At 39.7% G+C, this 12,879-nt stretch overlaps 1 protein-coding gene across 4 annotated transcripts in view; it reads left to right on the top strand.

The window, feature by feature from the left end:
- Positions 1–12,879, top strand: part of POC1B (POC1 centriolar protein B) — a 106,540-nt gene that overhangs the window by 34,785 nt on the left and 58,876 nt on the right. For all 4 annotated transcript variants that reach the window (XM_069584164.1, XM_069584166.1, XM_069584168.1 and 1 more), the window contains exons 5-6: positions 11,720–11,827; positions 11,954–12,069. In XM_069584164.1, coding sequence (XP_069440265.1) covers positions 11,720–11,827; positions 11,954–12,069 — 224 coding nt within the window. The remainder of the gene's footprint in view (positions 1–11,719; positions 11,828–11,953; positions 12,070–12,879) is intronic.

The raw sequence follows: 12,879 nt of genomic DNA, 5'->3' as shown, positions 1-12,879 counted from the left end.
TGTCTAATTGGATGGGATGAGAATGAGAGGAACCGAGAATGACTCCATAACCTTTGGCAACAGTCTGTTGGGACAAGTGCTATTAGAAGTGTTATTACATCTGCTAACAGCCAGGGAGCCCGCTATTCCCAAGACACACTGCTACAATACTTAAAATATGTATCTCCTTTCCTTATTGAAATTGGCCTGGGAGGGAAGCACTTTTGTTTTACATTCCTTATTTAAAGTGTGATCTGAGCTCTTTTTTGTTGATTGATCTATTCTACTGGCATGACTTTGCATTTAGAGGGCTGGCATGAGATAGTCCAAGTCTTATTTGAACCTGTACTGCTGAGGGACACCGTGCTCAAAATACTGATTTGAGAATGATGCTGATTCTTTCAGAGGAGAGTGGAGCTGTGAGAGGAAGACAGAAATTGCTGTCTAATTACATGGTGTGGTTTCAGAATAAAGCCATACTTGGAACTATTAGTAAGGGAAGGGGAGGAGAGAAGGAGGGAGACAGAGACGTGAGCCTTAAAACATTTCCTTTCACCCTTTTTAAAAGGCACTTTCCAGAGGAAGTGATAGTGAAGCAGAGTTTGGAAACGCAAGAGTGGTCCTTGCATACAGTCATGTGTACTCATAATATCTGTTGTGTCTCCAGCCCCAACACTGCCTTTGTTTTCAGCATCGTTATCCCTTATGGAGACTTTTGCAATAAACCTCCATCATTAATTGAGGCTTTGTTCATTTTCTCAAACTTATGTTCTCTTTGTGCTTCAATTTGCATTGTTTCTATTGGCCTATTTTCAAGTTCAATCGTATTTTTCCTTGCCGTGTTCAGTGTACTATAAGCTTATCCATTTCTCTGAGATTTTCCATTTGTTTGCTCATTATGCTCATCGTTTCCTTTAAATTCTTGAACATATTTATAATAATAGTTCTAAAGCCCTTGTCTCTTATTCCAATATTTGTCATATCCGAGTCAAAATTTTTGCTTGTTTATATTTAAATGTTTTATTGTATGCTCAAACATGGCTAAATGTTTGAGAGTATGTTATTCTATCATCTTCTAAAAAGTGTTGATTTTTGTTTTGGTAAGCTGTTACGTTTCTGCTGGCCTAGCTAGACTGTGTTGAATACAGACTTTTTAGGGTGGATCTAGAGTGGCCTTTACTCTTGGACTTCAGTACTAATGGCCTTTCTAGGGCCTCCACTGAATGCCTGGAGTGTTCAACCAGATCTGTTGAGAACTTGGACATGCCTCGGTACTGTGTACCCTAAGGAAGCTTTGTTTGGCTCTCAGTCTCTGTTGTTTTCTTCCAGTTCTTCTTGTCCTGAGCCTTATCATGTTTGTATTTGATCAAAGACTCAAGACTTGGGCAGATTTGGAGGTATTTCTGCTCTTCACAGGTCTTCTTATCAATCCTGTCCTCAAAATTCCAGCCCTTCAGCCGTTCTGAATTCTAACTGCTATTTGTCCGCCCAGTGAGACTGCAGCTGTTTCCTTGGGCTCTGTGTCCTTAAGCCATGTCTGGAAAATGCTCCCAGGTAGAGATTTGGGATGCATTTGGTGCTTATCTCATTTATTCTCTCTCTCAAGCTTCACAGCCCTGTTCTGTCTTTCATCGAGTGCCTAAAATCAATCACTTCATGTATTTTTCTGAGTTGTATGATCTTTTTTATAGTAGGGGAGTAAGTCTGATAATGATTACTACCCTTACTCAGAACGGGAAGTTTTGCCAAAGGAGTTTAGTGGAAACTTACACAAGCCGATTTCAAAATTCGTATGAATAAATTAAATGTCCAAGAATAACCAAGAAAAGAATGACCAGAAAAAATTGAAAGAAGCTTGTGTAACGGGCTCCTAGAACACAGTATAAACTTGTAGAAATTAAAATAAGACAGTCATGGTACCAGATTAGGAAAATGGGTCATAGAAAGTTCAGGTGCAGATCTACGTATGTTTTCTGATAAAGATGGTATTTCCAATCAGTGGTGAAGTAGCTGAATAGTTGCTAAAATATTAAGATAATATTAAGTAGTTATTTAATATATTAAAATGTATGTATGTAGTTCAGATAATTAGATTTCTATTTGGAAAAATTTAAAGTTAGATCTGTATTGCACACCACACATTTCCAAAAATTACAGATGAATTAGACAGCTTAACATTAGAAATAGTCTAAGTGATACTGCTTTTCCTTCCAGTGCATTGACAATATATTTAAACGAATGTAGAGAGTCGACAGAGCAATTATTTCTCCCTTAAGTATTTGAATTTTAAGTATGTCGTAGACTTAAGTAATTTAAATTCAGTGTCTTATTTCTGTGCCCTGTACTTACTGTGAGTTTGTCCCTGGAGCCCAGACTCACCCCATGTGGCATAGAGGTGGTGCCCGTTAGTGTAAGAACAGATGAATAGCTGTGTTTTTTAGGCTAACTATTGTTTCAATCATACATCTTGATTCACAGAAAAAATTTTTTTAAGATATGTTATCTATTGGGAGATATATTCATGCTTTAAAAATAGAATTTAGCATAGTCTTTTTAGAAATCCATTTGTAAAATATATCAGGAGTCCTTGTTACAGTGAGTTCACAACTGGAAATCTATCCTAAATAGATTTATTCAAATTCTTATTCAAAGAAAAAAATCTGTATTTAAAAATACTGCTTTCAGTGTAATTTATAATGATGAGAACTTGGAAATAATCAAGTTCTCCAACCAGAGAAAGCTAGTTAAATAAACTTAAATGATTTTATAGCTATTAAAAGAAGATATGTAAGTAGTGACTTGAAAATATGTTTGTGTTTGGGGTAACAGGGGCAATATTCAGAACTCGTGATTATAATATAAAAATCTACACATAAGATAAAGTTCCTGCATAGACACAATATTATATGATTTTGTTTGAGTGATGGTGCTATGCGCTGTTTTTACTTACTATATTTCCCAGCTTTTTTAAACATGCAATTTGTCTTTAATGAGTAATGACGAAAACATGTCTTGTTTGATATATCTACATATGCAGGTGAGAAATACTTATTTTTAGTGGCAGAAGCATTTTTCTAAAAGTTCAATATTTAAAAATAATGTGTGCTGTGGGCTAACTTGTGTTTTTTTAAGGTATCCTCAGTCAAAAATAAGTAGAGGCCAATGAAACGACTTTTCCAACATTGTTTCTCTAGCATTAGCTTTCACGGGGAAAATCTGACCATAATTTTCAGTTTCTGGTTGTGTTACAAGTGATCTTTGATCCTCTGAATTGCAAAGACTTTTCTGTATTTGGGTAAACTATATATAGTATAAAATTTACCATTGAACCAATTTTCAAGTGTATAGTTCAGAGGCATTAAGTACATTCACGTTGTGCAGATAGTTCACACAAGTTTTACACCTCAGCTTTCCCTGACTGTGTGTGTGCACGCCCTCAGCTGTTCAGTCGCGTCATTGACCATAATATGAAGTTAGTCCCAGTCCCGTTGAAAAGTTTTTTAATGCTCTACCTATCTTCCAACAACACAAGAGAAGACTCTACACGTGGACATCACCAGATGGTCAACACTGAAATCAGATTGATTGTATTCTTTGCAGCCAAAAATGAAGAAGCTCTATACAGTCAGCAAAAACAAGACTGGGAGCTGACTATGGCTCAGATCATGCACTCCTTATTGCCAAATTCAGACTTAAATTGAAGAAAGTAGGGAAAACCCACTAGACCATTCAGGTATGACCTAAATCAAATTCCTTGTGATTATACAGTGGAAGTGAGAAATAGATTTAAAGGACTAGATCTGATAGACAGAGTGCCTGAAGAACTATGGATGGAGGTTCATGACATTGTACAGGAGGCAGGGATCAGACCATCCCCAATATAAAGAAATGCAAAAAAGCAAAATGGCTGTCTGAGGAGGCCTTACAAATAGCTGTGAAAAGAAGAGAAGCAAAAAGCAAAGGAGAAAAGGAAAGATATAAGCATCTGAATGCAGAGTTCCAAAGACTAGCAAGGAGAGATAAGAAAGCCTTCCTCAGTGATCAGTGCAAAGAAATAGAGAAAAACAACAGAATGGGAAAGACTAGAGATCTCTTCAAGAAAATTAGAGATACCAAGGGAACATTTCATGCAAAGATGGACTCGATAAAGGACAGAAATGGTATGGACCTAACAGAAGCAGAAGATATTAAGAAGAGGTGGCAAGAATACACAGAAGAACTGTACAAAAAAGATCTTCACGACCCAGATCATCATGATGGTGTGATCACTCACCTAGAGCCAGACATCCTGGAATGTGAAGTCAAATGAGCCTTAGAAAGCATCACTATGAACAAAGCTAGTGGAGGTGATGGAATTCCAGTTGAGCTATTCCAAATCCTGAAAGATGATGCTGTGAAAGTGCTGCACTCAATATGCCAGCGAATCTGGAAAACTCAGCAGTGGCCACAGCACTGGAAAAGGTCAGTCAGTTTTCATTCCAATCCCAAAGAAAGGCAATGCCAAAGAATGCTCAAACTACCACACAATTGTACTCATCTCACATGCTAGTAAAGTAATGCTCAAAATTCTCCAAGCCAGGCTTCAGCAATACGTGAACCGTGAACTTCCAGATGTTCAAGCTGGTTTTAGAAAGTGCAGAGGAACCAGAGATCAAATTGCCAACATCTGCTGGATCATGGAAAAAGCAAGAGAGTTCCAGAAAAACATGTATTTCTCTTTATTGACTATTCCAAAGCCTTTGACTGTGTGGGTCACAATCAACTGTGGAAAATTCTGAAAGAGATGGGAATACCAGACCACCTGACCTGCCTCTTGAGAAACCTATATGCAGGTCAGGAAGCAACAGTTAGAACTGGGCATGGAACAACAGACTAGTTCCAAATAGGAAAAGGAGTATGTCAAGACTGTCTATTGTCACCCTGTTTATTTAACTTCTATGCAGAGTACATCATGAGAAACGCGGGACTGGAAGAAGCACAAGCTGGAATCAAGATTGCCAGGAGAAATCCCAATAACCTCAGATATGCAGATGACACCACCCTAATGGCAGAAAGTAAAGAGGAACTAAAGAGCCTCTTGATGAAAGAGAAGAATGAAAAAGTTGGCCTAAACCTCAACATTCAGAAAACTGAGATCATGGCATCTGGTCCCATCACTTCATGGGAAATAGATGGGGAAACAGTGGAAACAGTGTCAGACTTTATTTTTGGGGGCTCCAAAATCACTGCAGATGGTGATTGCAGCCATGAAATTAAAAGACGCTTATTCCTTGGAAGAAAAGTTATGACCAACTTAGATAGCATATTGAAAAGCAGAGACATTACTTTGCCAACAAAGGTCCGTCTAGTCAAGGCTATGGTTTTTCCAGTGGTCATGTATGGATGTGAGAGTTGGACTGTGAAGAAAGCTTAGTGCCAAAGAATTGATGCTTTTGAACTGTGGTGTTGGAGAAGACTCTTGAGAGTCCCTTGGACTGCAAAGAGATCCAACCAGTCCATTCTAAAGGAGATTGGTCCTGGGTGTTCTTTGGAAGGACTGATGCTAAAGCTGAAACTCCACAACTTTGGCCACCTCATGTGAAGAGTTGACTCATTGGAAAAGACCCTGATGCTGGGAGGGATTGGGGGCAGGAGGAGAAGGGGACGACAGAGGATGAGATGGCCAGAGGCATCACCAACTTGATGGACATGAGTTTGAGTAAGCTCCGGGAGTTGGTGATGGACAGGGAGGCCTGGCGTGCTGCGATTCATGGGGTCGCAAAGAGTCGGACATGAATGAGCGACTGAACTGAACTGAATACTTAGTACTAGGGGCTTCCTTGTGGCTCAGCTGGTAAAGAATCCACCTGCAATTCGGGAGACCTGGGTTTGATCCCTGGTTTAGGAAGATCCCCAGAGAAGGAAACGGCTACCCACTCCAGTATTGTGGCTTGGAGAATTCTATGGACTGTATAGTCCATGGGATCAAAAAGAGTATTTGAAACAAGATAAAGAGTAGGGAGCAATGTTTGAAGCAAAGCGAACAGCATATGAGGGAACACCTGGGGCAAGAACAGAAAGAAGAGGGGTGTGGTGCCAGGAAGTGTAAGGTGATGATGAAGAGACAGGAGGGCAGATGCTGTGGGCAGTTTTTCCCATGAAAAAATGTGAAACCACCGAAGGGTTTAAAAGAAAAAAAAAAAAAGATTTACAGATTGTTCTCGATTGTGGAGAATGAAACATCAGCAGGGCCTGTTAGGATCTGAAGAGGCAGGGTCTGATGATGGACTGGAATGTGACAGTGAGTGGAAGACATAGGAATCGTGCTTGATTCCTAGATTTCTGGCTTGAGAAATCATTTACTGAGAAAAGGAACACTGGAGTTTGAGGAGGAAGATGAGTTCAGACTGGGACAAGTACAGAGTCAGTGCCTGCAGCATATCCAAGAGGAAGCGCTTGCTAGGCAGTTCTCCTTACGGGTGGAAATCCCAGGAGAGGAGTCTGGGCGTGTAAATGGTAAATGATCCAACAGTAATTAGCGTGTTTCACAGTACACCTAAATCTTTTTGAATCTCTTTCATCTGCTTTTTCTGTCTCAGCAGTTATAGGAATGAATTCTATCACTGCGATCAACAGATGGTTTCTCTTCTAAGGCTACCCAACACTTGAAAAAACATGAATGTTTTGCTTATTGCCTTGAACTCCGCCTTCAGTATGTAAACCCCAAATCCCATCAAAGCAAACTTGGAGGCTGCCAACTTTTTTTTTTTTTAATGAGTCTATGAAAGTTTTGTAAGAGTCAGACCCGACTTAGCAAGTAAACCACCACATGAAAGTTTTAGGCTTGAATGCAGTTCAGACTCTCTCATTATCCAGACAGAAAACAGTGGCTCGGGTAGTTAGGAGCTTCATAAGGTTATATATCTGGGCAGCTTCAGAAATGGCCTTAAAATTCAGACTCTCTTCTGACCTGGCAGTCTTATTTTCACTGCTTTTCACTGTTTTCCCCTCCTATTGAATAGCTGCTGGCTTCAGAGTACCACTTACTAACTATTTGTTTCTTAATGGACATGGAACAATGCCTACTTTGGTCTCAGAGCCCTGAGGGCCAGAAATGTAAGTTTGGTTTTTGAGAATATATTTTCTTTCTATGTTTTCTTTGTTCTTTTCTTCTCTTCCACTATTTCCTTTCTATCCTCCCTTATTTTAAATTCTTTTTTTTTTTTTTTTTTTTAATCTCCTGTGCAGTTGGAGCCTTGGGTGTGGCTGATACTGGATGCTTAGTAAATCTCCTTCAGCCTGTGAAGTCCAGGTTGGTCCTCAGGGACCATAACTAATTCCTAAACGTTGCTTATCTAACTCTCAAATTAAACTATTTCCTTCTCCTGCATGGAGGGCTGAGAGTTGAGTCACAAGCTCTCATCTCAGAAGGCTTAGCCCTTCCTCCATGCAGCTAATGGTCTGGCAGGGGTGGGGATTGTGTGCCCTTGTGTTTTTTCCGCCCAGCTTTATTAAGATATAAGCTGTACAGTGTGGTGATTTGATACATGCATGTACATAGTGGTTTTTATAGAGTATTTAGTCTAATGATAAGAATTATCCAAATGAGAATTTTGATTTCTTACGAATGCACTTTAAAACTTCTCCGGGTTCACAGATCTGTGTGGCTCACTGTTGAATAAGTAACTTAATCACTGTGCTTATGGACCACAATTTTGCATATAGTTTTAGAAGCTCCAGAGATTCAAAGTTAAAGAACTCCTGTTATATAACTTGGGCTACTCTCAAGGACATGTGAACCAGTTTTTCCATCAAAAAGCTCGAGAATTTCCTCCTTTTCTCCAAAGTACATTTTAAGGGATTGAATAAGAAGTAGTTAACTTCTCAAATGCCTTACAGACAGTTCACATCTGCTGATCCATCAGTCACCATTGACTAATATTCATCTTGGTAACATACTTGCTGGAAATCTTAAAAGGTGGTTGGGTGGTACTGAATGAGAGAGTTAGAAATTTGTTAATGTCTTGGTAGAAATTTCATATCCTCTTAATATTCTTAAAATTAATAACCCTGTTAGGTATTGTTTGAACCCTCACACACAAAAAAAGGACTGTCATTTTGTAATTAAAGACAGGGCAAAGAGTAGCCTCTTTTATTGGTGCTAAACTATTTCTGATGTATCTAATTAAAAATGAAAGGGAGGAGAAGGCCAAATCGCCATTGTCACTTGCAACCCTTCCAAAGACCAAAAAAGCTTCCCAGGTGGCACTAGTGGTAAGAATCCACCTGCCAATGCAGATGGTGCAAGAGATGCGGGTTTGGTTCTTAGGTTGGGAAGATGCCCTGGAGGAGGAAATGGCACCCCATTCCGGTACTCTTGCCTGGAAAATTCCATGGGCAGAGGAGCCTGGTGGGCTGTAGTCCACGGGGCTGCAAAGAATTGGACATGGCTGAGGGACAGCATACACACAAGAGACAAAAAGAAACTACAGAGAGCATATGCAGGGGTTGTAATACCGTGTCCAGAGCATGTTCCTGAGCCCCCAGAGCATGTTTCTGAGCCCCGCCTCAGCCCCGCCGAGCTGGAGGTAGACACATCCTCTCTGTACCAGCTCCTTTCATTCCAGCCAGCTCCTCCACTCCCCACTTATCTGAAGTTCACATTGTCTTCGTTTCATTTCTCCATCGCTGGGGAAATTTCTCCCAGGCTATAATTCCAGCTGCTCAGGATGAATCTTTGGCTAGTCCAGGTAACATTCTTTTCCTTATTCACAAGTTCCTTCTGGGGAGCTTCTAGTGACTAATGGGCACCTTTTTGTTAAAAAACTTTTTTCTTACCATTATCTGAAATTGTATTATTTGTGTGCCTTTCCCCCCACCTAGAATGAAAGCCTCCTGAAAGCAGGGGTCTTATCGGTCTCATTCACCATGATATTCCTATAACCCAGGCCAGCGCCCAATGCCTGGTTCCCACAGGTGCTCAGTAAATATTTGAATGAGTCAATGAATGAATGTCTTTCCCACAGACTCCTCAAGGGCACTGATGGGGACTGGCAGCAGACACACAGATTTTTATTAAAAGATAGTCTGGTGGTCAGCCTGTCAAGCAGAACCCAGGCACTTAGCCTCCTAAGAGCATGGCCTTGTGGTTTGCTTCCACTTTAGAACTTTCTGTGGTTACAAAGAAGCCACACAGAACTTCCTGTGCTCTACTTTGGCCAGTAAGACAAACTTTCCTTTCTGCCAGAGTCTTCAACAGAGTGGCCGAGCGGTTTGGCTCTGGAGCCAGACTTCCGAGTTCAAATCTTCCTGGCTGTGTGACGGGCAGTTCCTGTTCCTTTACGTGCCCTGGTTTATTCATCTGTCAGTTGAGGCCAGCAGTAGCCCTTGTTTGGTAGGGTTATTTGGAGAATTAAATGAGTTGTTTTAAGGAAAGTGTTGAGAACCATTCTAGCACATAGATGCTCAGTTAATACTGGCAGGATAAATGAGGTTGGTGGTAGTGGTGGGCGTGGCAGTGGTTGTATTTGGCCAATAATGTCATAGTGTGGATTTGTGCTTTGTACTTTGCTTCCAGCTAATCCTTCCATTTTATTATGTTTTTCATCATTGCTTTCTTAAAATGTAAGAACTGAGTCATCTCTTAGAAATAAAATTTAAAATGTTCGTATTAAGTAATTCTTTTAAAAAGATAGCATATTAAGAAACACACTCTGATTTCTTGCATTAATTATTTATAATCTGATGCAAACGTTATTTTCATGGGGATACTGAATAGGTTTTTCTTCTCCAGAATCTATACAAAATAAGTTTCATTCTTTGGAGCGTTTCTATAATACTGTCATTCACATTTGAATCTTCCTTACATATTTTCTAAAGGAAAAGATTAATACGTTATTATAAAATCAAGCTGAACTGCCCAGTGTGGAAGATATTTCCTTGCAAGTTTATTTCTTTGAATTTTTAAGGACTATTTCACGTAGAATTTAATTATGCATCTCTGTCCTTTTTAAAATATGATGAATTCATAAATTCTAGATTGAAAGTTTCTGTTAGGAAGAATTAATTTTAGGCCAGCCTTAACAGCAGGAGTTGGGAGGAGGGGATGGTGAGAGAACAAAAAGAAAAGCTTTCAATTATAATCCACACCCTTACTTAGTTGATGACTTTTATAGTAATCTGGGCCAAGAGGGAAACTACAAATAAAATTGAAACATAATTGGTCTGTGACCTAAATCTGTCTTTTTTGGGTTTTGCTATTGCTGAAGTATTAATAGCAAAATGAGTATTCATAGTTTCCTAATAGTTTTCACTTTGCTTTTGATCTTGTGCTCTCCTGTCTCCATTCTAAAAAGGCACTTAAGGCAGAAAAGCAACCTTGGAAAGGACCTTAAAGGGAGAGAGAGTATAAAAGCAGTAAACAAGATGTCTGAGCATTTTCTCATTCGCTTTTAATGAGGTGTGTGGATAGCAGGTGTGTCCATGCAGGAGCTTCAGTTTTGTATACATGAGCTGTCCTGTTTTCAGTCCATTGAAGCTCTCTGGCCTCCCCTCATCCAGGAAGTTACAGGCTTGGGGAATCTGTCCTCCTGTCGATGATAAAGAAAGTTAGTCACTCAGTTGTGTCTGACATTTTGTGACCCCATGGACACATTTTGTAGCCCACCAGGCTCCTCTGTACATGGAATTCTCCAGGCAAGAATACTGGAGTCGGTTGCTATTTCCTTCTCCAGGGGGTCTTCACGACCCAGGGATGGAACCCAGGTTTCTCACATTGCAGGCAGATTCTTCACTGACTGAGCCCCCAGGGAAGCCCCTATTGCTGATAGCATTCAATTTTCATACTTAAGGTACCGGTCATTTTCCTACAAAGAGCGTCACTGCAGGGTTGGTAAGATGAGTAATACAGACTCTCTTGGGTCGTATGGATAACACCAGAAAATGACAGAAATAGAGAATATTTTTTTTTTAAAGCATAAGCTATTTGGCTTGGAAGCAGTGCAGACCTAGAACAGATACCATAAAAGTAAATTATTTAAATAAAAGAATAAAAGGATACATTTGAATCAGTTCTAATGAGGTGGATGAAACTGGAGCCGATTATACAGAGTGAAGTAAGCCAGAAATAAAAACACCAATACAGTATACTAACACATATATATGGAATTTAGAAAGATAGTAATGATAACCCTGTATGCGAGACAGCAAAAGAGACACAGATGTATAGAACGGGCTTTTGGACTCTGAGGGAGAGGGAGAGGGTGGGATGATTTGGGAGAATGGCACTGAAACGTGTATAATATCATGTAAGAAACGAATTGCCAGTCTATGTTCGATACAGGATACACGATGCTTGGGGCTGGTGCACAGGGATGATCCAGAGAGATGACATGGGGTGGGAGGGGGGTTCAGGATTGGGAACTCGGGTACACCTGTGGCTCATTCATGTCAATGTATGGCAAAACCAATACAGTATTGTAAAGCAAAATAAAGTAAAAATTAAAAATAAAAATAATTAAAAAAAGAATAAAAGGTAAGAGAGACTTGGTTAGTCTATATAGTATATTGTGATCTTTTTTTAATGGTTTATTAATGTCGTTCATTGTGTTATTTTCAGCTGGAAAGATGTTGGTAGCAGAACATGATTCTGCTGCATGCTGTGGTATCATTTAATACATACAGCCTGACCTGTGTGCCATGGTAGAGTTGATTGTGATTGTCAGGAGCCTTCCACAACAGTGATCTTTCTTATGCTCTCCAGGTTTTCACCTGATGGCAGATTAATCGTATCATGCAGTGAGGATAAAACTATTAAAATCTGGGATACCACAAGTAAGCAGTGTGTCAACAACTTCTCAGATTTCGTAGGGTAAGTCCATTTCTCTTTTTGCATTTATATGGGTTAGTTTGCTAGGAAGGCATTTAATTATTACAATTCAAATAAAGAAATTAGAGAGAAGTTGAAATATTAGACCATCTTATTCCTTTCTCCCAGGTTTGCAAATTTTGTGGCTTTTAACCCTAATGGTACATGCATAGCTTCAGCAGGTTCTGACCATACTGTGAAAATCTGGGATATAAGAGTGAACAAGTTACTCCAGCATTATCAAGGTAACGACTTCCATAACCGAATTGAATCGTACAATGGGCTTCTCTTGCACTGGCAGAGACTATTCTCAGTGTGGCTTGGCCCTCTTACTGAATGTGATGGACTGACTAGAGAAAAGTTAGCCACCATCAGCAGCATGGTCCAAGGAGCTGGGATAGGTGCTAGCCTGCAGAGGGAGGTGGATGGACCTTAAAAATGATGCCAGAGCTGTAAAAAAAAAAGGGGGGGAAAAAAGTTGCTATAAGATTTTTAGACTTTGGTTATCTGCTTTGTATAAGAATCCAGGATAGAAATTGACTCAGAAGGAGATATGTGAGCACAAATAAGCGTTATAACTGGCAGAAAACAACATCCTACTGTGCCTGTCTATTGAAGTTAAAAGAGAAATGAATTGATTTCTTAATGTGTATTAGATTTACATTAAACCCAAATTTCCGTTCCTTAATAAACATGATGTAGCAGACACTGTGCTGAATTCTCACATCAGCCCTCAGAGGTCTTACCGTTACCTCCACTTTAAAGACAAGGAAGTTGAGGCTGAAGGAGCCTATGTCACTTGCTAAAAGATTGCTCAGACGGACATAGGTCTTTCTGTTTACAAAGTCGGTTTTTTACAAAGTACAGTGATTAACAAACTTTTGATCTCTGTGCTATACTGCCTCCTGTTGGAAGGATGGTGTCCAGAAATGAATTCTCAAGCTAGCAAGGCTGCCCTTCTCCAAAGACATCTCCATACTCTTCGCCCCTTGTCCCAAGCAACTAATTGATTATTAAATTTAGTTTAAGGCTAGGATATATACCTTATGTGAACT

Source organism: Ovis canadensis, chromosome 3, assembly GCF_042477335.2.
Source record: "Ovis canadensis isolate MfBH-ARS-UI-01 breed Bighorn chromosome 3, ARS-UI_OviCan_v2, whole genome shotgun sequence".
Classification (NCBI taxonomy): Eukaryota; Metazoa; Chordata; class Mammalia; order Artiodactyla; family Bovidae; genus Ovis; species Ovis canadensis.
This window is presented reverse-complemented; position numbering and strand designations above follow the sequence as displayed.